At 38.5% G+C, this 27,966-nt stretch overlaps 1 protein-coding gene and 1 pseudogene across 1 annotated transcript; both read right to left on the bottom strand.

The window, feature by feature from the left end:
• Nucleotides 1-27,944, bottom strand: MPC2 (mitochondrial pyruvate carrier 2). The gene is made up of 5 exons (XM_029934969.1): nucleotides 27,633-27,944; nucleotides 13,709-13,749; nucleotides 2,342-2,426; nucleotides 1,758-1,869; nucleotides 1-302 (listed from the first exon to the last, which is right to left on the bottom strand). Exons 1-5 carry the CDS (start codon nucleotides 27,739-27,741, stop codon nucleotides 266-268), a joined length of 384 nt encoding a protein of 127 aa, XP_029790829.1. The 5' UTR covers nucleotides 27,742-27,944; the 3' UTR covers nucleotides 1-265.
• On the bottom strand, nucleotides 20,537-20,699 carry LOC115288733 (annotated as a pseudogene).
• Nucleotides 27,945-27,966: the final 22 nt, after the last annotated feature.

Consider the following 27,966-nt stretch of genomic DNA (forward strand, 5'->3'; position numbering starts at 1 on the left):
TGTAGGAGCAAGTATGATTTATTCTGGGCAAATAGTATAAAATCCATAGATACATTCCTTAAGTCATATATAAAGAACACCGTTATTAAAAGTTTGCTTTATTTTTCTGTGGAATCGAGTATTAGCCCCCAGTTTACAGTCTGTTTTATTTTATGCCTTCTAAACATTAGCACAGTTAATGTCACCTTATCAGTAACCAAATAATAAACCAAATTAGTCCCAGTGGTTATGTCCACATCTAGATTGTTCGGGTGGTCAGGAACTCTTATTTGTTTGCTTTAGCTTTTAGTTCTTGGTTATATCTATAAAGGAAACAGAAAGAAAATAATTACGCATCATGACAGAGAACAACTATGTAATAAAAAGGAATGGGAGTATAGTCCATGCCTTCTTTCTCACTAGTCAAGAGGCTGTATTGTTTTAGCCACAATCTTCTCAGGGGCTTGTGGGTAAAACAGGCAGAAAGGAAAGTGAACCTAAGGATTTTATCTGCATCTGGCTTCCAAGTGCTTAAAAGTTAACAAGTTAACTGTCAAATAGTTTCCTATACAAAAGTATTATTTTGGTGAGTATTTTCATTCTGGAATTATAAATGTATTAACAAACATGTGAACATATAAGTAAAATTTAGCAAAATGTGGTCATCCAGAACTTGATTGTATAATCACAGAACATTCTTCCTAAGAATAAAATAAACTGGGGATGAGATCCTAAGCACTAAAAATAAAATATGCTTCTTAAAAAAATAAAATATACTTGTGTGATGTAGGCAGGTGACTGAGGTATCAGCAGGCTGCAGACACTGGCTTAGCAAAGAGTAAAGCTAAGGCTTATTTCTTCAGTGCTCACTAATCCAAAGAAGAATCGACCACAAGTCTGAGTCTTTCCCTTCTACAGCACCCAGAGCTTCAGTTACCATTCTTCCCAGATTGTGAGGGTGGAGAACAGAAGCACAGGAAGTAACTTATTCCATGAAGTCTACCAGAACCCCCAGGTTTCTCAAAAGGTTCTGCTTTCAAATAGTCAATGGTGTTTGTCTAAATGCTCCAGAGTCCAACATTTATATTTTGAACTAAATCTCCCAACTTACTGTTGTGACGGAAAACAGTGATCACTGTTCACAGACCACCCCCACAATATTACAATAATGACACATTTTGAACTATTGTGAGAATTACCAAAATGTGACACACAGACATAAAGTGAACAAATGCTATTGGAAAAATGGTGTCGATAGACTGGCTCGACGCAGGGTTGCCACAAAGCTTCCACATGTAAAAAGTGCCCCATCTTTGAAGCACAATGAAGCAGAGTGAAACAAATGTGGGATGCCTATCACCAGTTTAAAAAATACTCACAGCACACTTTCTGACAAGCCCCGTGACTCATTCTGAACATCGTTTGTAACCATGACATAGCCTACAGCCCACACTTGGTCCCATTTTATTATCTATGATTGGAACTGAGTGACAGAACGTTCATGGAGAAAATTACTTAGTATTTCATGAATCATATATGTTGTCTTAAACAGATTCCATGAACGGGCTATATATCTAGATATTACACTGCCAGATTTAAAACCTAGGTCGCAAACATACTGCTTACCACTTTTAACTTAAACCCCCAGGTTTTCTAGATTTTTCTGCTTCAGGCACATTCGATCTTAGCATCATACGTGAATCTTAAAAAAAAAAAGGCACCGCCATCTGGATGGCTTCGGAGGCCAACTCCTCTGTCTACACCTTTGGCAGGCTTACCTCCAAATACGAAAGAGCTGAGACGCTCCTGCTGCCCCCACAAAGAAATTAACAGCAAACAGACTCCAGTTTTTTGGAATAATTACAAGTGAATATCTTGACCAAATAAACCCTGTTGAAACAAAAGATTTTTTTTAAAGGACAAGAACTGCTGCAATATCCTTTGAACACTCAGTATCAGAGCCAAATAATTATAAGGCTGTGACAACATAAAGTAGGATAAAGGAAAAGCTGTACTTTGAGTTTTTAATAAAAAGTTGCTATAATTCAGTGTTACACAAAATATTCAGTTCCTACGTAATAGGGTATCTCTACAGGGCAAATGAAGACTGACTAGCTTTTCTCCTGCTTATAAAAATACGTTCATGGTAAAAAAAAAAAAATAAACAAACCCCAAAACCCATGTGAATACTTATTCACAATAACCCTCTTAGCTAATAATTTCCCAAAGAGAACACTGTTAATTCCTTTGTGTGTGAGTACGCGTGTGTTTCAGACATTAAACTATTAAATAAATTGATGTAAAACAAAATAAAAATACGGAATGCCCTAAATGGAACACAGAAAATATTCATTTAGTTTACCTGTAGCCATGAGGACAGCGGACTGAGCTGTGCTGAGTTTCTCTGCGGGTCTGGCCATGTCCGCCAGCCCAGCACACACCAACCCCTGGAAATGCACAGTAACACACAGTGAGAAAAAGCACATCATGAGTGTGCAGTAATAGTTCTTCATTTTAAATCAAACATAAAATTTTATAGATTTCCAAATGGAAATAGCTACAATTTTAGTATCCATATATTAAGAACATGTATATATATGATCACAAAAAACTATGATGAATTCAGGAATGCTTTCTGAATTTGTGTCTGTTAACCACATCAAGTGGCCTCATATATTTAAAAATTGGTAGTGTGTGTGTATTCTTTTTTAATTTTATTTAAAAAATAAGTATTTTTTGAAAGAGATTAAGAGAGAGGCGGGAGAGAGACAGACAGAGCACCAGCAGGGAGGGGAAAAAGAGAAGGAGACAGAGAGTCTGAAGCAGGCTCCAGACTCTGAGCTGTCAGCAAAGAGCCCGACACACGGCTTGAACTCACGAACCATGAGATAATGACCTAAGCAGAAATCAGTCTCTTAACCAACTGAGACACCCAGGCGCCCCCTACGTGTGTGTAGTCTAATAAATGATACTTTCTTCACATAAGAAATTACATTTGCTCTCTCTCTCTCTCTTTTTTTTTTTTGGAGAGCAAGTGCATGCATGAATGGGGGAAGGGTAAAGAGAGAGGGAGAGAATCCCAAGCAGCCTCTGCGCTCAGCACACAGAGCCTGACACAGGGCTCAATCTCATGAATGTGAGATCATGACTTGAACTGAAATCAAGAATTGGATGGATACTTAACTGACTGATCTGACTATCCAGATATCCCAAAGTTATACATTCCTTTTGAAAAAATGTTTATACCTTTTTGAGAGAGAGAGAGAAAAAAACGAGCATGGGGGAGGGGTAGGGGGAAAGAGAATTCGAAGCAAGCTCTGTGCTGATTGCAGCAAGCCTGATGAGGGGCTTGAACTCATGAACCGTGAGATCCTGACCTAAGCTGCAGTCAGATGTTCAACTTACTGAGCCACCCAGGCACCCCCAAATTTATATATTCTTTATACATGTTGGAAACCACTGGTATGGTGATGCCTAAAAGCTATTTAGGCATTAATCTAATTTGTACAGATTTCTCCTTTCATGTTTTTGTCGATGTTAATTCTTTTTTAAAAGTGGAAGGGTTGGAAAAGCTCTGTTATGATTTTAGTTTTTTGGCTGGATAATTTTTTTTAATGTCAAAATACATGGTGATTTCTTCTCTGCTGTGTGTTTAAAAATGCTATATAATCACTCTACTAATACCCCTACTTTCAGTATCACTCAGAAAGTTTAGTATTGAGTCTTCACTGGGGCATTGGTTATGCTGCTCTACTGCAGAGGTAAGAATATGTAATAAAGGGGCGCCTGGGTGGCTCAGTCGGTTAAGCCTGCGACTTCGGCTCAGGTCAGATCTCACGTTCGTGGGTTCAAGCCCCGCGTCAGGCTCTGCGCTGACAGCTAGCTCAGAGCCTGGAGCCTGTTTCTGGTTCTGTGTCTCCTTCTCTCTCTGCCCCTCCTCCTCTCATGCTTTGTCTCTCTCTGTATCAAAAATAAAATAAAACATTAAAAAAAGGAATATGTAATAAAATAATTTTTGATAGAAAATCCAAACCAACACAAAATAAAAGATTAGTACAAAGAAACCCTATATACATATCAACCAAGTTAAAATTTTGCCACATTTGCTTCATCTCCCTCCCCTCTTCCCTTTCTTTTATCCTTTAAGTATTTTTTTTTAATTTTTAAAAAGTGTTTATCTTTGAAGGAGAGAGACCGAGCATAAGCAGGGGCAGGTGGGAGAGTGAGAGGGAGACACAGAATCTAAAGCAGGATCCGGGCTCTGAGCTGTCAGCACAGAGCCTGACAAAGGGCTCGGACCCACAAACCATGAGATCGTGTGACCTGAGCTGAAGTTGGACGCTTAACTGACTGAGCCATCCAGGCACCCCTATCCTTTAAGTATTTTAACTCAAATCCTAGCTGTCATTAAAGAATATGTTTTTAAGAAATTATTTTTAGGTTTAAGGAGTTTCTGAAAGACGCTCTTACCTGGAAAATATATATCAGCAAAGGACTTTGCTCCTAAGTAGGACAGACATACTTCTGAATTTATACACCAACTGAAGGCAACTACAAAGCGTTCTGAATCAATAAAGTCAGTGGTTCAAGAAAGCAATGATTCTGATTTAAAAGGGGGCAAATGGTCAAGCAGGAGTATAAGCAGGTAAATCATGTCTAACACTATTTTGCCTCTTGTTAATGTCCCCCCCCCAGTCCTGTGATTTTCCTCCCAAATGCTTCCTAGTCACCCTTCCTACATTCTTCTTCTAGGTCCCATGTGCATTTTCTCAACTTCATATTTGTTCTACCTCTGCGGGGTGGAAAATGGGGAAGACAGGGGCTGATTTCTACTGTTAATCTACTGGGTCCACATATTACACAGAGGCTTGTTGGATAGATCTATGAACACTATAGGCTATATTCTAGCATTTTCTTTTGGAGAAGAAGTCAATGGTCATGATTTTATTTATGCTCACAGTATACATTTTATTTTTCTGGGATACCTTAGTAATTATTCTCTCCCACAAAGGTCTTGAGCTCTCTTTCTACTTCTATATCATTCTATGCTTATGTAAATTAGCTTAGAAAATCTCACTGTGGGGAGCCTGGGTGGCTCAGATGGTTGAGCTTGAGGACTCTTGACTTCTGCCGAGGTCAGGATCTCTCACCGATGATCTCACGGTTGTTGGGATTGAGCCCTGTGCTGGGCTCTGCCCTGACAGCACGGAGCCAGCTTGGGATTCTATCTGTCCCCTTCTCCCTGCCCCTCCCCTGTGCTCCTTCTCTCTCTCTCAATAAATAAACATTTTAAAAAAGAGAAAAAGAAAATCTCACTGTGAATCTAATCTCCATCACTTACTAGCTGTGTGACTTTGGTCAGATTATATAACACACTGTCTTATATTCCTCATGTATAAAATGAGAAAATAGCTATCCTTGCAAAACTGATGTATTGATTAAATGAGATAATATGCACAGTGCCCGGTAAATATTATCATTAACAACAATCACAGACAGTAGCTTTTGTCTGCAGAGCAACAGATAAAAAGGAATATTTTCTGTCCTTTCTTGCATTACTAGCCTTAGGTTAGGAGGCAGAAGGTCTGTACTCCTTTTCATCTTTACTATGAGCCTTATTCAAATAATAGAACTATATAGATTCTATTCAGAGAGTATTTAGAATAAACAGTAAGATTATGTAAAATATTCTCTAACATACTAAGAAAATAACAGGTTAGATCTACAGGGACTATTTTAAAGGTGGTCATGTAAGTGTTTCAGTGCATAGGCTTCGAAGTCAAGTAGACCTGGGGTTTCAAATCCTGATTCTGCCACTTACCATGACTGTATATTCAGTCATCTAGTTCTTTGAAACTCAGTACTCTTACCTGGAATATGGTAATAATAATATTTACTATTCAGATTTTTTCTGGTGAAGATCAAATATGAGACAATGTATCAAATAATCTAATACAGCTTGGCATCTAATGGACTCAAGTCAGCTCCCTGTTTCCATCAGTTAAAAAATGTTTTTCAAATTGTCTGAAGCCCAGGACTGTGGTTCTTTTTGGCATCTGATTATCTCCACTGGGTGGGGGAGATATTCCTCAGATAATATAAAAATCTTTTTTCTCTCTTTCCTTCAATATCTTCTCATTTATTAAAAAAATTCTTGGGTGCCTGAGTCAGTTAAATGTCTGACTTAAGTTCAGGTCATGATCCTGCGGTTTGTGGGTTTGAGCCCCACATCGGGCTCTGTGCTGACAGCTCAGAGCCTGGAATCTGTTTCAGATTCTGTGTCTCCCTCTCTCTCTGTCCCTCCCCTGCTCATATTCTGTCTCTCTGTCTCAAAAATAAATAAACATTAAAACAAATTCTTATGACACTTTTAGAGGAGTGTTAAAAAAAAAAATGAGATGCCAATTCCCAAATGCTTAGAGACATTAAGGTTTTAAACATCAATAGTTAATTAAGCTGGAACATAAGCCCTCAAGGTTTTAAAACATCAATAGTTAATTAAGCTGGAACATAAATAGTTCCAGCTGAAAAAACAAACAAATAGGTATTAAACATCTGCATGGATAATCTTAAAATAGCTTAATTTATTCTTAAGGAGAAGAAGAAATTTAAAAAAATAGCTACACAAAATGGTCTATTATTTGAGAGCTGAGTATAACCCTGTTTGTACAAAAAGACTACGAACAAAAATAAAGCTCTCTTAAGTGACCTTAACGGCATAGTGTCCCAGGCTGGCCAAAGACGCGCCATTCCTGCTGTAAACAAGCTAACACACGTCCGAAGGCGTGCTGGGCACTGGTGGGTCTTCTTTCTGTGCTGCATTCATGAATTTTTGCTCCACCAGTTGAACTGAATTTTTTTTCACTTTTGCCCTTAAGCCTCATGTAATCTACATAATTCAATGAGCTATTAGGTAATCATACGAAATACAAAAGAGGGTTGTCACTTCTAGGCAAACTAAAGTGACTGCTTTGGAAAGACTGAATAAAGGCAAGTTGCTGAAGCCTGCTGTCAAATGTGGTGTGAAGAGACAGATATAAAAAGACCGGGTTGGAAGGCCATAAAGATATAGCAGGTTTCTGTTCTTATACTATTATGAAAGTGTCTGCGAACTTGCTTTGCTTTAAACAAAACTAAACTGGAAACTTTTTTAAAACAGTTTATTATTTTTTTTTAATCTCTACCCCAACGTGGGGCTCAAACTCACTACCCTGAGATCAAGAGTTGCATGCTCTACCAACTGAGCACCCCTGAAATGGAAATTATACAGGACGCACGATAGCATAATTCATCCAAAACAGAACATGCGGAAACGAGTGGATCCATACACACAGAAAAGCTTTAGCCTTATGGATATCTCTTAAGTGAATAAGGTACATAAGGATCGTTTTTGTTTTTTAACGTTTATTCATTTTAGAGAGACAGAGTGTGATCAGGGGAGGGGCAGAGAGAGAGGGAAACACAGAATCCGAGGAGGCTCCAGGCTCTGAGCTGTCAGCACAGAGCCCGATGTGGGGCTTGAACTCACAAACTGCGAGATCATGACCTGAGCCGAAGTCAGACATTTAACCGACTGAGCCACCCAGGCGCTCCAGCATTGTTTTTTAGGATTATCCATTTTGATCTCAATGATTAATTATTTGGCTTCAACAAAAGTAGTTAAGAAGGACTCCACTATAGTTAAATGTCTGAATAAGTACAGTGTAAAATTCTTAATACAGAACGTATGTGCCCTGGAGTAGTAACCGTTGTGTGTCATGGAGAGACTACCATAGATGAATTATTATCATCTGGTGCTGTGCTGTCATCAGAAGACTATGTATGATTTCAACATGAACTTAAAATAGATGTTTTTGAAGGAGACAGAGAGCCAACAAGGCACTTAGTATATATCATACTTCCAATGTTTCACAAGAAACATCAAAGCTATTGACAAAGTCAATAAACTTCTAAGTTACGACAAACTTGAAGTCAAAGAGAACACCCAAATTTATAATAAATAGGGTAAATCATTCTTACTCTTTTAATAATGGTGCTAGAAAGAATAGTTAAGCAATCAATAATACTTTATAGACACAGTTACTATGTAATTTTCAGCGCTGATATGGAGAGAAGAAGAAGAAAATAATTTGCTTTCCACTAGTTTTTTAGTATCATACTAGTTTTGAATGCTTTTTTGCTTTGATGTGCATCTTGATTAATAGACAACACATTTTAACAAAAAAATAAAAAATAAGCCATTCAAATATTATCCTAACTAGGTTTCCTTCAAATGGACCATTGGTGTTAGTCACCAAAAATTTCACGTGTTTTTTTTTAACTTGTTCTATTGAAATTTTAACCTGTCTCACCCTCAACTGTTCTATCTGCTCTGCAGGTATCACCATTTACATGAATCATTTGTCCAGCTCATAAAACCTACATTATGGGCAACTGAAGTGGGGCCTGTCCTTGCTTTGCTGGTATTCTTCATTGTGTATTTTGTCCATTATTTCATGGCAACTAGATCACTACAGTCCCTATTGCCATTGAAAAAGCATTTGAAATTCCATTCTAGCCATGAGAATTAATATATGAACAAACTAAACACAAAATTATGTGTGAAGTTGAATGAAAAATGAAAGCAAATCTTATCCTTAATGGTTACTATAGAATAATTTCAATCATGTCCTTATGATTCTGAATCCCACTATATTAAGGAACGTAATTCATGTGAATGCATGTTTACAAATATTAGTAAGACAGCTTACAAGACAAACTATGTGGTAAAAGTCTACATTAAAATTCAGTCTGGGGGCGCCTGGATGGCCCAGCTGGTTAAACATCTGACTGCAGCTCAGGTCATAATCTCGCCATTTGTGGGTTCGAGCCCCGTGTCTGGCTCTGTGCTGACAGCTCAGAGACTGGAGCCTACTTCAGATTCTGTGTCTCCCTCTCTCTCTGCCCCTCCCTTGCTCACTCTGTCTGTCTCAAAAATAAACATAAAAAAAAATTTAGTCTGCACCCTAGAATTCTTGTCCTGAGCCTCTTGTGAGGAGTCTGCCCTATTTTATTTTTTTAATGTTTATTTTTGAGAGACAGAGAGAGACACACAGAGTGTGAGCAGGGGAGGGGCAGAGAGAGAGAGACACACACAGAATCTGAAGCAGGCTCTAGGCTCCCAGCTGTCAGCACGGAGCCTGATGCGGGACTTGAACACATGAATTGTGAGATCATGACCTGAGCTGAATTCGGGCACTACTGACTGAGCCACTCAGGCGCCCCAGAGTCTGCCCTATTTAAAAAACAAAAACAAAAACAAAAACATTTATTTATTTTTGAGAGATAGAGAGGGAGGGAGACAGAGAATTTCAAGCAGGCTCTGCACTGGCAGCACACAGCCCGCTGTGGGGTTTGAACCCATGACCTCTGAGATCAAGACCTGAGCCTAAATCAAGAGTCGGATGATTAACTGACTGAGCTACCCAGGCGCCCTGAGTCTGCCCTACTCACAGAGTTCTACCAAACAGGAATGGGGACACGAATGAACAATTATCACCTGTGTAATGAGGAAGTGGGGTATGTATACACACAGACAGGCTGGATTTCCAAACCTTAATGAGCTCTCCTGGGAATAAACATAGGCTGGTAACGGAATGATGGAATCTAGTGTACAGTTACACTGAGGCATCTCATTCAGTTACAGAGCAACAAAAACATAGATCAAATGTCTGTCTAACTCTGTCACATGAGAAGGAGAAAAAACCTTTCTGTGGAAAAAACATTAGTAAATGTAGTGTCATAATTCTTGTCTTTAGTAAGTTGAAAGTGAGTGAAAACAACGTAGTAATTACTCATCAAGTCAGGAAAAGATCAGAACGAAGTGCAAGAAGCACATGAAGTCAAGGTGCCATTATTTACGTCAATGACTGGCACTTATTCTAAAAAAGGCTTACAGCCATAGGTGATAAAACACAGTATTACTTTCCCTACCTCTATAAACTACATAGCAGTTCTGACATAACTATTATTTGTGGTTTGCTTTTCGGCTCTATGAATAGCAGCTGCATCTTCTGGTAACATCTTGTATTTTTCCCTTAGTAGCTGTGAACACACACAGAGGTAAAGGCTGCAAAAGGTGTAAACAGGAAAACAAACATGCTACATCTGTGGAAGAAACCATGGAGGATGGATGGCTGAACTGACATAGTATTGTCAGACCATAAAGCTAGTTTTTAGTGTTTAGAGTGAGCAGAAGCATTAAAGATGACATATTAAAACTTAAAAAAAATTTTAATGTTTATTTTTGAGAGAGAGAGAGAGAGAGAGACAGAGACAGAGAGACAGAGAGACAGAGAGAGAGACAGAGAGAGAATGAGCATGGCAGGGGCAAAGAGAGAGGGAGACAGAATCTGAAGCAGGCTCCAGGCTCCAAGCTGTCAGCACAGAGCTGGATATGGAGCTTGAACTCACGGACTGTGAGATCATGGACTGTGAGATCTTGACCTGAGCCGAAGCCAGACGCTCAACTGACTGAGCCACCCAGGTGCCTCTAAAACTTTTTTAAAAACTGATGGGAAATTTTTGGAATATATCGTTAAAGAGATAATACTACAGGCCCAAAATGGCATCTCTTAGGCCAAGTCACCAATACCTAATGTAATTGCACTTTCAACCTCCCCCAGAAATGTTGTCTGAACCAGTCAGTTAGGAAGTTCCTGGTCAGTACCAATGAGGTACTCTTCACATAGGCCTCCTCCCCATCCCCAAAGAACAATGAGATAATTTACCTACTAAGACTCTTTCGTCCCCAGGTGAAGGTGACCTCACCTGGAAATAGTCTTTTTTTTTTTTTCTTTTTGCTGTTCATGACTTCTTTGTCCTGCCTTGAAAAACGGCCTCTTCCGTAGCCCTTAGGAGCCTCCCTCTACTTGCTCAATGGGACATTGCCTCATCCATGAATCGTTTAATAAAGCCAATAAGATCTTCAAGTTCACTTGATTGAATTTTGTTTTTTAACAATATAAATAATTAAAAAAAAGAACTGCTCTGTAGTTCTCTCAAAAATGCAGCTCAGGGGGCACCTGGTTGGCTCAGTCAGTTAAGCGTCTGACATCAGCTCAGGTCATGATCTCATGGTTTGTGGGTTCAAGCCCCACATCAGGCTCTGACAGCTAGCTCAGGGCCTGGAGCCTGTCTTTGGATTCTCTGTCCCCCTCTCTCTCTGACCCTCCCCTGCTCACGCTCTCTTTCTCTCAAAAATAAATAAAACATTTTTTAAAAAATGCAGCTGGGAAATACTAACCTACTCTAGTGATTTTGTAGATAAGGGGACAAAATGGCAGATTTAACTTACTTAAGGCCATAAGATTAAGGGACAGCCAATTCTAACATTCTCAACCACTTAGATTTACAGCTGAGTTTCTGAAATTGTTCCAACAACTTAAAACAGTACATTTAAGAAAATTAAAATAGCCTACAACTCAACAAAAAACAACTTGATTAAAAAACGGGCAGAGGGCTTAAACAGACTTTTCTTCAGATATACAAATAATCAATAAACACAGGAAATGATTCTCAGCATAACTAATCACACTAGAAAATGCAAATCAAAACCATGAGTGACGAGTTAACATCCATTAAGATGGATATTATAAAACAACTACAACAAAAGTCACAAGTGTTGGCAGGCAACATGGAGAAATTTCAATCCTTGTGGATTGCTGGTGGGAATGTAAAATAGCGTAGCTGCTGTGGAATACAGCGTGGCAGTGGCTCCAAATAATATTTTTTTTTTAATTTTTTTAACTGTTTTATTTATTTTTGATACAGAGAGACAGAGCATGAGAGGGGGAGGGGCAGAGAGAGAAGGAGACAGAACCAGGAGCAGGCTCCAGGCTCCAAGCTAACTGTCAGCACAGAGCCCGACGCGGGGCTCGAACCCACGAATGTGAGATCTGACCTGAGCCAAAGTCGGAGGCTTAACCAACTGAGCCACCCAGGCGCCCCCAAATAATATTGATCCAACAATTCCACTTCCAGGTATATGCCCCAAAGAACTGAGATCAGATATTGGACTGGAGCGGATACTGTATGCCATTGTTCACGATAGCCAACAGGTGAAAGCAACTCAAGTGTCCATCAACAAATGAATGGATATGCAAAATGTGATGTCTATCATGGAATATTACTTAGACTTAAAAAAAAAGAAAATCTGACACTTAGAGGACACTGTGCTGAGTAAAGTAAGCACGAGAAGACAAACACTGTCTGCTTCCACTTACTTGCAGTGCCTAGAGTAGTAAAATTCATAGGAACAGAAAGTAGAATGGTGGTTGCCAGGGGCCAGGGGCACAGGGCGATGAGGAGTTGATGTTTACTGGGTACACAGTTTTAGTTTTGCAGTATAAAATTGAGTTCTGGAGACTGGCTGCATGTGAATGTACTTAACACTATGAACATGGTTAAGATGGTAAATTTCATGTGTAGTTTACCACAATTAAAAAAATAAAAAGCCGACAGATTAGTACTTTTTACATTTTAGAAAGCATCAAAATCACTTAGAGGGCCCATAAAACAAAATTACTTGGCTCTATCCCCAGGTCTCAGATTTATCAAGTCTGTAATGGAGCCCCCAAATCTGCATTTCTTTCTTTAAAAAAAATTTTAATGTTTATTTTTGAGACAGAGCACAAGCGGGGGAGGGGCAGAGAGAGATAGACACAGAACCTGAAGCAGGCTCCAGGTTCCGAACTGTCAGCACAGAGTCTGCCCCATAAAGAGGGGGTGAGGCGGATTCATGACCAAAGTCTTATGCTTAACCAACCGAGGCACCCAGGCGCCCCTAAAATCTGCATTTCTAACAAGTTCCCAGGCAGTGCCAATACTAGGGGTCTAGGGAGGACACTTTGAGAAGCGCTGCTATAAGGCAAAACTGGCCCTTTCAACATACAGTGATTTGCTTTATTATTTCCACAATTGTCTCTTCTCATTTTCAGCTAAAGGAAAACTTCGGGAATGAAAACTCTGGCATAAGGTAAAAAACATTGGTCTTAGGAGTCAGAAGTTCTAGATTCTACCGCGTATTAAATATACACCCTGGAATAATTTTTTCTACTTTTTGAGACTAAACTTTCCTCGCCTGTATTTCGGTGTTGGTATCATCAGTTCATATACTAAATTATACTAAATTAATAATAAAAATTAATTTGGGGGGATTCTAATTAGTTTAACATTTCACTTAATCTTAAAATCTTAGAATGAAGTTTCAAGTTCCTAGGCCCATAATTACTAGCTTTTTGATAACAAATATGTTCCTACAGGGCCTCTTATCTAAGGAGTTCAGAACTCAAGTAGGTAGTATGCTTTATGCAGTAAAAATGACACATCTGAGATTATTTGCATGAAATCATCTCCAGACAGACCATGAACATCAATTTTTTTAAATGTTTATTTATTTTTGAGAGAGAGAGACAGAGAGCAGAGGATGGGCAGAGAGAGAGGAAGACACAGAATCCAAAGCAGGCTCCAGGCTCTGAGCTGACAGCACAGAGCCCAACGTGGGGCTTGAACCCACAAACTACAAGATCAAGACCTGAGCTGAAGTTGGAGGCTTAACTGACTGGGCCACCCAGGCACCCCCAGACCATGAACATTTAAAAAGTACATTCTTCATAAAAGTTACTTCAAATTAGTAAGTTCCTTTTAAAGAATATTTTTTTTCAGTACTTCTGCAAAACTCAAGACTTACCCATTTCATAATTGGAGCCCAGAAAAAAACTGTTTTGGGACCTGGAAAAAAAAAGGAAAAATTTAGAAGTAATCCAACTATTTTATAGATGTTTTTAAAATTCTTCTTAATGTTTATTATTTTTGAGAGAGTGTGCACGCGTGCGTGTGCGCTCACGCACACACACACACACACACACACGAGCAGGGGAGGGGCGGAGGGCAAGGGGGAAAGAGGACCTGAAACAGGTTCTGCACTGACAGCAGTGGGTCAGGGACTCGAACTCATGAACTGTGAGATCATGACCTGATCCAAAGTCAGCCATTCAACCGACAGCCACCCAGGTGTCCCTAGTCCTTAATGATTTTTTTATCCCTCTCAAACTAATTCATTGTCCTTACGGTAAAATTCATCAATTCAATGTGATTTTAATACAAAGATATACAAATATAATAGTGTACTTTACATATACAACTGTAGTTAGTTGTGGATCTATTTACCTATCAAAATGATGACCTCCTTGAAGCTAGTGGCTAACTGGTATTCATACTTGTACCCCTACCACCTAACAGCTGTTGAGTAAAGAGTTAGCCAGCACAGCTGGAAGCATTTATATTAACCAGAGTTTACGCTTTACCTTTGATATATATGTGTATATCTAATACACATACATATATGCAAACAACTGAACAATTCTTTAAAATCAGAAGTTGTTTTTATCCTTTTGACACTATATTGATAAGCCTGGCTTATACTTTAAAGAGTTTTTAAGTAAGTTTGCTGATTTTCTAGACTTTTTAAACCTAGTCCTAAAGTCCTTATACAATCTAAGTCTCATTTTCTGAATCTTCAAAGGACCTGGATACTATCTTTAGACTAATAATTCTTCAAATTCTAGAAGATTATGGCACAGAGTCTGTCTTTCCTTGTGGGCCAACTGATTATAATGCTAAACTTCATTTTCTGACCTTCATGTGACAGCTAGTCATTTCCATGTTTTCCTATGTACTTTCAGGTTTTCAATATTTTTTTTTGGTTAATTTATTTATTTTGAACTAGAGAGCATGTGCGAGCTGGGGAGGGGCAGAGAGAGAGAGAGGGAGGGAAAGAGAGAAACCCAAGCAGGCTCTGTTCTGTCAGTGCAGAGCCCGACACAGGGTTCAATCCCATGATCCAAGAGATCATGACTGGAGCTAAAATCAAGAATGGGTTGCTAGGCTGGGTGCTGGCAGCTCAGAGCCTGAAGCGTGCTTCACATTCTGTCTCTCTCTCTCTGCCCCTCCCCCTCTCGCACTCTTTCTTTCAAAAATAAATAAACAACAACAAAGTCAGTCCCTTAACTGACTGAGGCCCCCAGGCCCCACTCAAGTTTTCCAGGTTTTAAATTGTAGTGCCAATCTGAACACAGTGCTGGGATGGTTATCAGGAGAATTACAGCTGTTGAGGAGTTCTAAATTTTGCTGTTCTTTTAAAAAAAATGTTTATTTATTCTTGAGAGAGAGAGAGAGGATGTGAGTGAGTGGGGGAGGGACAGACAGAGAGGGAGATGGAGTTCTAAATTTTGATGTTCTTGTAACTGAAAATCTCTGTATTTTCAGTTTGTGGGTAACTGTATTTTTTATCCAGTTCCCTTAGTTCTGTACTGTTCTCATCACAACTCCCATTACACTTGGAACTCTAGCCGCATAATGATCCTCTCCTCTATATCTTGAGCAAGAATCGGAAACAATTTTCTTTCTATGGTTAAGAATATGTTGGAATTTTAAAATAAATTTAAAGGAACTAAAGAAACAGAAAAGAAACCATGAAGGCACTGAGTATAAGAATATGAATTTTGTTTGCACTCATAGGTCTAACAGGAGAAACCTAACAGAGGACCATAGGGAGGGGAAGGGGGAAAGAGAGTTGGGGAGAGAGAGAGGGACACAAATGAGAGACTACTGAATACTGAAAATGAACCCAGGGCTGAAGGGGGAGGGGGAGGGAAGGGGGAAGGGGGTGATGGTCATGGAGGGGGGGCACTTGTGGGGAGAAGCACTGGGTGTTATATGGAAACCAATTTGACAATAAAATATTATTTAAAAAAAAATAAAATTTTTTTCAAAAAAAGGTATAAATTTCGAGGGGCGCCTGGGTGGCTCAGTCAGTTAAGTGTCCGACTTGGGGTCAGGTCATGATCTCATGGTTCATGTGTTTGAGTGTTTGTGTTGGGCTCTGTACTGACAGCTCGGTGCCTGGAACCTGCTTCGGATTCTGTGTGTCTCTCTCTCTCTGCCCCTCTCCTGCTCATGCTCTCTATCTCTCTCTCAAAAATAAACATTAAAAAAATTAAAAGAAAAAATAATATAAATTTCAAATCCCAATTTAATTACATTGTAGCCCAGGTCACTGTTCTCAATCAGGGGTCATTTTGTCCCTCAGGGGACGTTTGCAATGTCCCAGGACATTTTGAGTTGTCATAACTGTAGTGGTGGTGACACTGCTGCTACTGATACCTGCTGGGTAGAGACCAGGCTGCTGTTAAACATCCTATGATACACAGGACAGCCTCCCCCAAAATGTCCACAGAGCAAGGGTAAGAAACTCTGGCCTAGGTGGACTGACCAGCAAGGCAAACACGCAACTAGTTTCAGGCTGTTTAGTGTCTCTAAACCTTAGCTTATGCTTAGACTAGCCCAGTATTCTGCCTTGTCTTCATCTGGCTAACTCTTAGTATCATTCAAAAAAGTGCCTTAGATCGCACCTCCTCAAGGAAGCCTTCTTTAACATCTCCAGGTTACACCAAACAGCCCGTATATTGCTATATTGTTTTCTGCACTTAACAATTAAAATGATCTATTTCTGCATCTGTCACTTTCACCAGACAAGGTGAAGACAAAGCTTATTTCTTGGTTTTCCTTAACAAATAATACCTGTGAACAGAATTGAATTGGATTAACCATATCCAGGCCAGGTGTCAATCAAAGATATTCAAACTTTAGATCTGATTAGATTCGCCTTGACACTGCTTCATCCTCAGGGGTCGTATCTGCTAGTTCTTCATCCCCAAGGACGTCAAGTTCCATTACATCACGGCTGTACCAGCTTTTCACTCACTAGTTACTCTCCTCCTAGATCATGACACTCCCCTATCTGGCTCCTGAAAATTCTCCCTGTAAGTCTGATGGCATAATATACTGATCTTAGAAGTCAATCTTTTCAAACTCTAGTTATTTTATTTAGCTTGACCTTCTGAGATGCCTATCAGAGCACACATGGTTTATTTCTCTTTGTTATATACAAAGTCTCTGAATCATATGCAATGTCAATTACTATGTTTATTTTTCATTCCCTGCATGAAGTTTGCCTTGAGGACACGGGTAAGTCAGCACAATGTTTTAGTCTCTGGCTTTGAACTTCTTAGCCACTCCTCTCTTTCTATTTCAAAACTGATGCTTCCTCCACTGCCACCTTCAAAATGGTTTCCAGAAAACCGCCTCTAGGTCCTTGTATTTTTATGAGCTTAAATATTTGCTCTTTCAGAGTTACTGAACAGTCAAACTTTTCAGGTAAGTGTTTGCTTGGTAACTAATTTATTCAACTGCCCCAAGCTAGATGGTAGTTTTAAAATATTAACTGCCCCTCTCCTTTACAACAAAACCAAAGAAAAAACCCTTCAAACCTGAAATTACGGTTGCTAGAACCTGGACCAAAAGAGGTATGAATATTTTAGTGAACAATTTTAAAATATAAAACAAGCCCTCCATTATATTCACAACTGCTAAACACTTGAATTAAAAAATATCTTTAGCAAATATGTATAAGACATTCTAAATTTCTAATATTTCTGAGATATCAGAGGATGGGGACAAGTGACACAAATAATCAGAGTTGGATACCTACAGATGCCAACAAATAGTGTTTTCTTCATTGTTAAGAAAAGGAAAGTAGTAGCTTAACAAAACCTGTGACCATACAATGGACTAACAAAATATCTTAAAGAAAACTTTAGTTCACTTTTCCATTTTATCTTAGCTAATCATTTTGTACCTTATGAGGAAATAAGTAAATTTATGAATTCAGGTACAGGGGCTGTCTTCCTGAAAACCACAATTGACAGTGGAAATGGTAATAGCTGTGCCAGAGGCATCTGCGTGGCTCAGTTAGTTGAGCATCAGGCTCTTGGTTTCAGCTCAGGTCATGATCTTGCGGTTCATGGAAGCCCCCAGTATGGCTCCTTGCTGCCTCCTAAGGATTCTCTCTATCTCCCTCTCTCTCTGCCCCTCCCCTGCCTGTGTGCTCGCCTGCACTCACTCACTCTTTCTTTCAAAACAAACAAACAAACATTAAAAAATAATTAAATAATTATGATACCTAAAGGGATTATAACACCTTAAAATCAAGATAATCAGAAATATAAACAGAGTATCTAACATTCATTAGAATGAATGAAAAATTTGAATAGGTAGAAAATTTGAACTGCTGAATATATCCTGAATAAAAATCACCTCTTATGAAATTTAATTGGGAATCCAAGATGAGGGAAGTGTGTCCCCACCAAATATAAATGTATGTTCTTTTGGAAAAGGAATTAACTAATAAGTAATGCAATTTAGTAACATTTCAGTAATTCTTATGTTTCGTAGAAGTCTACTCTTGGAAATTAAAAAAGGCCTCAAATGCTGACAATTTGGAAACATCAAGCATTAAAAACCCCATATATGTTTTATATATAAAACTATGACCTATTTTCAAGCATAATAAAGAAATACAGAGAATAATACAATGGTCATGTTCTCTCTGATATTGTAGGTTTGTCTCATTTTATTTTTTTAAAGCTTATATATCTATTTTCAAACAGAGAGAGAGAGAAAGAGAGAGAAAGCGCACATGAATGGGAAGGGGCAGAGACAGGGAGAGAGAATCCCAAGCAGGTTCTGTCTGCATTGTCAGCGCAGAGCCCGACACAGGGCTTGAATCCATGACCTGAACCGAAACCAAGAGTCAGATGCCCCTGGGTTTGTCTCATTTAAAAGAACTTTATAAACACTTTTATTCATTTTTTGAGAGACAGAGAGAGACTGTGAGAGGGCGAGGGGCAGAGAGAGAGGGAGACACAGAATCCAAAGCAGGCTCCAGGCTTTGAGCTGTCAGCACAGAGCCAAGTATGGGGCTTGAATCCATGAACCATGAGATCATGACCCGAGCTGAGGTCTGCCACTTAATTTACTGAGCCATCCAGGCACCCCTGGGTTTGTCTCATTTTAAATGTGAAACTGATTTTTTTTTAAGGTTCAAACTTTCACAGAAGAATCTGAGAAATTCTCCAAGGGAATATCATAACCAAATATGTAAGAGACATACATTTTCACAATCAGCAAAATTAAAAGGGAACGGATGGAATGGGAAAGATATTTGCAAATGACATATAAAGAGTTAGTATCCAAAATCCATAAAGAACTTATCAAACTCAACACCCAAAAAACAAATAATCCAGTGAAGAAATGGGCAAAAGACATGAATAGACACTTCTCCAAAGAAGATATCCAGATGGCTAATAGACACATGAAAAAGTGCTTAACATTACAGGAAAATACAAATCAAAACCTCCATGAGATACCACCTCACACATGTCAGAATGGCTAAAATTAACAACCAGGCAACAATAGATGTTGGCGAGGATGCAGAGAAAGAGGATCTCTTTTGCACTGCTGGTGGGAATGCAAACTGTGCAGCCACTCTGGAAAACAGTATGGAGGTTCCTCAAAAAATTAAAACTAGAACTACCCTATACCCAGCAATTGCACTACTAGGTATCTATCCAAGAGATACAGATGTGCTGTTTCAAAGGGGCACATGCAACCCAATGTTTATAGTACGCTATCGACAATAGCCAAAGTATGAAAAGAGCCCAAATGTCCATCAGCAGATGACTGGATAAAGAAGATGTACACAATGGAGTATTACTTGGCAAACAAAAAGAATAAAATCTTGCCATTTGCAACTACGTGAATGGACCTAGAGGAGGGTATTATGCTAACCGAAATTAGTCAGAAAAAGACAAATACCGTATGACTTCACTCATATGAGGAACTTAAAATATAAAACAGAGGAACATAAGGGAAAGGAAGCAAAATAATATAAAAACAAGGAGGAGGACAGAACATAAGAGACCCTTAAATATAGAGAACAAAAGGGGGTTGTGTGGGGGGTTGGGTTAAATGGGTAAAAGGCATTGGGGAGGACACGTGTTGGGATGAGCACTGGGTATTATACATGGGGATGGATCACTGGGATCTACTCCTGCAATCATTATTGCACTAGATGCTAACTAACTTGGATGCAAATTAAAAGAATTACTGTTAATGAAATTTATATAAATTCTACCCAGAGAGTGTGTCATTTATTTTATATATGATTCTCCTTAGGAAAGCCTTCCTTCTTGGAATAAATAACTTTACATACATGCAAACATACACACTTACAAATATTTAATTGAGAGCATCTCTATATCCCAGTGAAAAATAAAGTTTCTTATTCAATGTTTTCACTACCTTTTCCTGTCCCTTTCATACCATTTCTTTATGGTTTGCTGCTTTTCAACATTCCTCAACATTCTTCTAAGTTCCTTACATTAAGCAAGTTTGCTATCCTATGACCAACTACTTACAAATCCTTAATATTTGTAAAGGTTACTCTTTGACATGGATATGTACTGTCAAAAATTGCTTATTTTATTTGTACTAAAGCTAGTTCTGATTTCACACTAAGAATGTGACTGGGCTACCATTTTACAGCCTTATAATCTTTATATCTTACATAAGGACCTGGAAATAGCCATCATTAAATAGCACACAGAATATAAAGGGCATATAATAATTTTTAAAATGTAGATTGCAAAGACATCCAGACAGCTAAGAGACACATGAAAAGATGCCCAACATCACTCATCATCAGGGAAATACAAATCAATTACCAATAATTGCGCCTTGGATAAACCTCATTGGCTACAATACTGCCACTGCGCAAAGCTGAAATACAAATCAAAACCACAGTGAGATACCATCTCACACCTGTCAGAATGGCTAACATCAACAACACAAGAAACAACAGGTGTTGGCAAGGATGCAGAGAAAGGGGAACACTTTTGCGCTGCTGGTGGGAATGAAAACTGGTGCAGCTACTCTGGAAATCAGTATGGAGGTTCTTCAAGAAACTAAAAATAGAACTACCCTGTGATCCAGAAATTGCACTATTAAGTATTTGCCCAAAGGATACAAAAATACAGATTCAAAGGGGGTATATGCAACCTGATGTTTATGGCAGCATTATTAACAATAGCCAAACTATGGAGCAAGCCCAAATGTTCACTGACTGATGAATGGATAAAGAAGAAAATATGTACATACACACAGATACAAACATATACACACACATATACACAACAGAATATAACTTGGTCATCAAAAAGAATAAAATCTTGCCATTTGCACAATGTGGATGGAACTAGAATGTATTGTGCTAAGCAAAATAAGTCAATCAGAGAAAGACAAATACCATATGATTTTACTCATATGTGGAATTTAAGAAACAAAACAGATGAACATAGGTGAAGGGAGGAAAAAATAACAGAGGGAAACAAACCGTAAGAGACTCTTAACAACAGAGAACAAACTGAGGGTTGATGGAGGGAGGTGGGTGAGAGGTGGGCTAGATGGGTGACAGGTACTAAGGATGAGCACTGAGTGATAAGCACTGGGTGTTGCAAGTAAGTGATGAATAATTGAATTCTACTCCTGAAACCAGTATTGTTGTACTATATGTTAACTAAAATTTTAAAAAAGAAAAAGTAAAGATCCTTTCTCTACATAAAATAAAATAAAATAAATAAAATTTAAAATAAAATAAAATAAAATACTGATTGAAAACAGACTTTGGTGCAAGTGCCAAAGTAAAATAACAGGTGACAAAACTAGCTAAAATAGTTAATATGCATTTTAGGGTTGATATTGTTTAAATTTACATTATTTGTTCAGTTACAAGGAATATAAATGACTTTTAGATTTAAAAAGATAGTTGAAATCATCTAGTTCAGGCATTCATCTCATAAATCAGGTCAACGAAGCCCGGAGACATGAAATTACCGGTGTAAAATACATAGCACAGCAAGGATTAAAAACTAAGCTCTCCAAATCTCAATTTAACAATAATTACATAGTTTTTCCCAATGAAATCTGAGTTTCTTGAAAGCTTTGAAAGGAAGAAATGACCTAGTAAAAATACCAATTTGTAGAATATTACAGCTAAAAAGGACCTTAGAGAAAATCCAAGCCATCTTATTTTATTTTCTTCTTACATTTATTTTGAACATTTGCAAGCATGAGTGAGAGAGAGGCAGACAGAGAGGGAGAGAGAGAGAATCCAAAGCAGGCTCCATGTTGCCAGCACAGAGCCTCATGGGGGCTTGATCTCATGACCCTCGAATTCATGACCTAGGCTGAAATCAAGAGTCAGATACTTAACCAACTGAGCCACCCAGGCGCCCCGAAGCTCCCTTATTTTAGTAGATGAAAAGGAAAAAACATTCAGATGTTAAGTGATTTGTCTTATACCAGGTAATTCCAGATGGAGCAAGGAGGAGAACGCACACCTCTTTGCTGCTCCTCTTCTGTCTCCTATGTCATACCATACTTTAAGCATTTTCATACCCTCATATAACCAAAATTAATATTCTCACATGACTTGGAGGTATCAAATTATTTACAGCTTTCCTTAGGGCTTGCTTCTCCTTTGATCTATCTGTTGAATCCAACTAGGTGAGGCATAAATAGTCTTAATTTCTTTAAATCAGGTTCGTGGATAAAAGATGTGCTAAGTGTCAAACTAACAACTACAGCAAGGATGGTCTCCTTTCATGATTTCTCCTAAGAATATAAAACCTCTGGGAATAGGGATTTTTTATCTTATTTACTAACATACCCCAAGTGCCAGAGCAGTGCCTAATTGATAGTAGGACCTCAATAAATACTGAAAAATTCAACTTACTTGGTAGCTACTGGTTTAAAGATATCCTACTTTTCATCAATATCTTACAGTTGTATTTGAAATCCCAACTTTCCATTTTGCTTCTCATTCTTTAAGTTTAAAGGTAACAGAGATTATTATTGTAAAAAATAAAACATACATATCTATATATTTAATGTGCATATAAACATAATATATATTAGATATATATTTAAGACTATTAACTCTCTATATGTTATATATAATCAAATATGAAATATAATATAATCTAGATATCTAAATATCTAGATTATCTATCCAAGATTGACATTAAAATTCTTCAGATAATCTCTGTAGCAAGAAAATAAATTGTTGTAACAAATGTTAGAAAACTGTGCATTCATAACTATGTGGGCATCTATACTGCTTATTTATTTGATCCATGTTTGACTTCATTTACATGTAATAAAACAATACATACTCTGAACTAAGTTGTACTAGACTATCTAGTATAAGACCACTTCTCGTAGGGGTGCCTAGGTGGCTCAGTTGATTAAGTATCTGACTCTTGATTTTAGTTCAGGTCATGATCTTGAGGTTCATGAGCTTGAGCCCTGTGTCGCGCCCTGTGGTGACAGTGTGGAGCTTGCTTAGGATTCTCTCTCTTCCCATCTCACTCTGCCCCTCCCCCACTCACACACACACTCTCTCTCAAAATAAATAAATGCATTTTAAAAAATTAAAATAACATTTCCTTTAGTAGTTAATTTTTAATTTTTATGACATAGTCCCTTATGAATAATACTAACATGGGTTCATTTAGTATATTTTTATTTTAAAACATATTTAGGTCTTTAAGATAAAAAGGAAAAAGCAAGTCTCTTACCTGAGAAAAATACAAATATTATTATTACTAAGATGTTAAAGTAACTTTGCCTGTGAGCCTTCCAACGGAGAATATCATGGAACACAGAGCTAGATAGTCTCATCAACAGCACACTAGGCACTGCAACAAATTTCACACAACTATTTTTTCAAAAGTTCTTCCACTTAAGCCAAAATGTAACTCAAGAAAAGCAAAGAAAGCTATGGTGAGATACATAAAATGATACGGTTCAAATACCTATTTTATGGGCTGATTTAGTTGAAGCACAGTTTTTATTTTTAGTATTTATTACTATTTTATTTTTCCCAAGTTTCACTGAGCTATATTGACACATAACATTGTATTAGTTTAAGATGTACAACATAATGTTTATACTGCAAATTGCTACACTAAGTTTAGTTAACATGCATTGCCTCACTTAGCTACGATTTTTTGATTGTCAGAATAACTTCTAAGAGCTACTGTCATAGCAGCTTTCAAATATATAATACAGTATTGTTATCTATTGTCACCTGTTGTAGATTATCTCCCCCAAAAGTATTTATTTTATAACCAGAAGTTTGTGCCTTTAGACTACCTTCTAGGATAGTTTTTGGGTTCTTTAGAGCTGTGGTCTCCTAACTACTTTTGAAATATGCCCCTATCATTAAAAACCAAAAATTTTTAGGCACACTTTCCCTACATATGTATTGTATATATTTATAAGCTATATACATAGCTTACATATATGTATATACGTACATATGTTGACTCCACAGAACTCACTGGTTTTGTATGTATAACTATATATATATCTATGCTAATATATTTTTATATAAGATGTGTAGAGAATAGAAATTTTAAAAGGATAAAATAATAGAAAGCCTTAACAGAAGCTGTATTGTTTCTTCCTACATTCCAACGTTTCATTTTGTTTATACCTTGGGACAATTCATTCTATTTTGGAACTCATAAATACAAATGACACTCCTTCACTAGTAATGGTTTCTTCCCCTCAGCTAAGCTTTTAAGTACACACTGAGCAGCATGATTTCAAGGTTATTTCTCTGACAAATACCTGGAGTAGGGCTATGCGGCTGGCTAGAGTCACATACTTTCATTGTCAAGAGGTGGTGGTCAAGAGGGACATACCGTATGAGAACTGACTGACCTTGCTAGAACACACATTTGTTTAGAACTCTATTCTTACTCTACAGAGGTAGATCACAATGTGCCAGGAAGAACACATAAGTGAATGATGAAGGCCACAATTCTAATTATAGTATATATCGTTGTGATCTTATGACATACAATATATATAATAATACTGTAACTCTAATATATATCTATATAAAGACATTTTCTTTCTTTTTAAAAAATTTTTAATGTTTTAATTTATTTTTGAGAGAAAGAGAGAGAGCATGAACAGGGGAGGGTCAGAGAGAGAGGGAGACACAGAGTCTGAAGACAGGCTCCATGCTCTGAGCTGTCAGCACAGAGCCCTACGCGGGGCTCAAACCCACGAACAGTGAGATCATGACTTGAGCCAAAGTCCGACACTTAACCGACTGAGCCATCCAGGTGCCCCAACACATTTTCTTGTTACCTATCTGGACCTTCTGTCGGTGATAAAGTTAAATTTCAAAATTTTAGAACCCACAATGTATATGATATCCAACTGTTAATATTCTAGCCTTGCATATCATTGTAAAACCCTCCAGTGTGTGAATTTAATCGAACGTTTAAATGAGAATTCAATAACATACTATTATACAAAATAGTACACACACAAAAAACTCTTGAATATTCACTCTGATAATTCTTGGAGCAATAATCAATGTTTCCTTAGATTTTACTCAATACTAATGAATCAAGAGTTATACTTTTAATGCTTCTCTATTTCTACATTTGTGTGCCTAAAACTTTTAAATCACAAATACTTTTGTAGTAATAGGTATTCTTTTTGTTTATATATAATGTTTATTTTTGAGAGAGAGAGAGAGAGAGAGAGAGAGAGAAACAGAGTGTTAGCGGGGGAGGGGCAGACACAGAATCTGAAGCAGGCTCCAGGCTCTGAGCTGTCAGCACAGAGCTGGACAAGGCTGGAACTCACGGACTTTGAGATCATGACCTGAGCCAAAGCTGGATGCTTAACTGACTGAGCCACACAGGCCCCCACCAGGGATATGTATTCTTATTGCATGTAGTCGCTAAAAGCTTAGACGGGAGAGATCTAATGCTTGTTGAGAGTCTAAATATAAATGCTTTGCTAAACGTTTTATAGCCATTATATCATTTGATTTTCACAACAATCATTAAATGATAATTATTATCCCCATTTTATAGAACAGAAAAATAAGGCTTCGGGACTTTAAGATCAAGGTCACACAGCCAAGCTTTAAAGCTACCTGTGTCTGGCTTCAGAGCCTATTCTCCTTCCCCTACCACAGAGAAAAGGGGTTACAACAACTGAACTAATCAAGAATATTAACATGAAACGCACCATCTATAAATGAAAGGTAATTTTTCTTGATTCTAAAAGATGACTAAAGTATTATAAGTATTAATTAGAAGTATGTTAAAGCCAAGGCCCCAGAAAATATCACTATAAAATTACCCTTCACTTTTGTATTAAAATTGTTCCTCCTCTACCCTGCCCTTATCCTACAACCCAAATACAAAGCTTATGACAGTCAGAGTTGACTCCATAGAATTCAGTCGACTCTGAAGCCTGGGTTACTACTGAAGCATTGCTCAACACTCCCTCCTGAAAATCTTTGTCACAAAACATAGCCCAATAAGAAAATGAGTATTAAAAAACTAAAAGGCAAATAAACTTCTTAAAGAGTTCTCCTTAAACTGTCTTAATTTTATATATATGTAAAAGATATATACATAAGATCTATTTTATAATGGGTACCATACTGCAGTAAATAATACACTAAAACATAATATTTACTTCATACTTCAGTATAATATTATTATACTACTTATTCCATTATCAAACTGGAAATCAGAGCCAGTAATCATCTCAGACTCCAGAGAGAGGCTACCTCGTCAAATACGAGGGGGAAACGATAACTTTCCTAATGATATCAACTGCAGAGAGATACTTAACTATGTATGAAGGAAAAAAGGATCACTTTTGGGTTGCACTCAATCAAATTAATAACACAGTTTCTCATTTGTTAAATCTTAGGCTTGAAAGAGACCTCAGCATCTCCGGTTTTAGTTCCCAGCCAAGTATTATTACTGCCCGCTTTATAGAAGAGGTAACAAAATTCTAGACCTTGAAGAGTTGGAAGGATTAGCATCTTCCAGTTTCTTAAAGAATTCTTATTTTTCAACCACAGGAACACTTTTTTCCAACAGGACAAATGAGAGCCGACATGTGCAAGGCATTTATGAAGAATCAAACACATATGTTATCTTTAACTCTCACACTGGGCAGATTTTACAGAAATGAAAATATCTAGGATTTCGCCCAAGGTCACACCTATAGGAAGAGGCAGAGCAGAATTAAATCCGCGTATGTGCACATGGAAAAGTCTAGGGTAGAGCTTGTTCAGTAATTTCGTTTGTAAGGACAGACTTAACCTGGACCTATGCGGCGAGGTAGGTCACCGACTCCAAAGCCCGGGTAGCGCATCTGCAGGCCTCTGCCGGCGGCAGCTAAAGGAAGTGTGTGACCTTTACTCCAAACCCTGCGGTGCGACAAGCCGGTTCTGCTCCGCGTGGGTCAATCTACTCCTACTCTTGGAAGGAAAGAGGTACGAATGAGAATTTCGTGGGGGCCCACACCGACTCGTGGCCGCGGAAACTGAGCAGGATAAAACCCAGAGGCCCAGTCTGGGTTTGGGTCGCGCCTAAAAGATGGGGTGCAACAAAGGTCGGGAAGGGCGCGGACTCGAAAATCGCAGGTTTAGGAGAGATGTGGACGGGGAGAAAGCGAAACGCAGGGATGACGGGAAAGTGAGACAGATTCTCTTGAAGAGAAGAGATTGGGGCCGTGGGTGATGCTTCCAGCGGCAGAACTGCCCGTGGCCTCTAAAGGTCTATTTTTGAGGAAGAGGGAGGGAGTTATTCTGGATCTATTACCTGCTGGGTGGTTGTAAAACGGTCTCAATTTCTCCGGCAGCATGAGCTCCACTTTATCGAGGACTCGGTGGTAGGTGGCCCGAAGGCCCCGGACGCCAGCGGCTGACATCTCTGCGGACGAGTGGTCGTGGGCGGCCGAGTGGGACAGTGGCCGCGTGCTCCTTCCTGGATGACAACGAAGGGCACGTGTCACTTTCTCCAGCCACAGCGCCTCTCGTCCTCCTCTCCCCTAGCGTTCCCTCCCCACAGCTCCGCCAGCCCCCAGCGAACCACCCGACGACCGCGGCCCAGAAAAGGCCGAGGGGGCGGAGGCTTTGCGACGGCCCGCCCCGGG

Source organism: Suricata suricatta, chromosome 3 (genome assembly GCF_006229205.1).
Source record: "Suricata suricatta isolate VVHF042 chromosome 3, meerkat_22Aug2017_6uvM2_HiC, whole genome shotgun sequence".
Lineage (NCBI taxonomy): Eukaryota > Metazoa > Chordata > Mammalia > Carnivora > Herpestidae > Suricata > Suricata suricatta.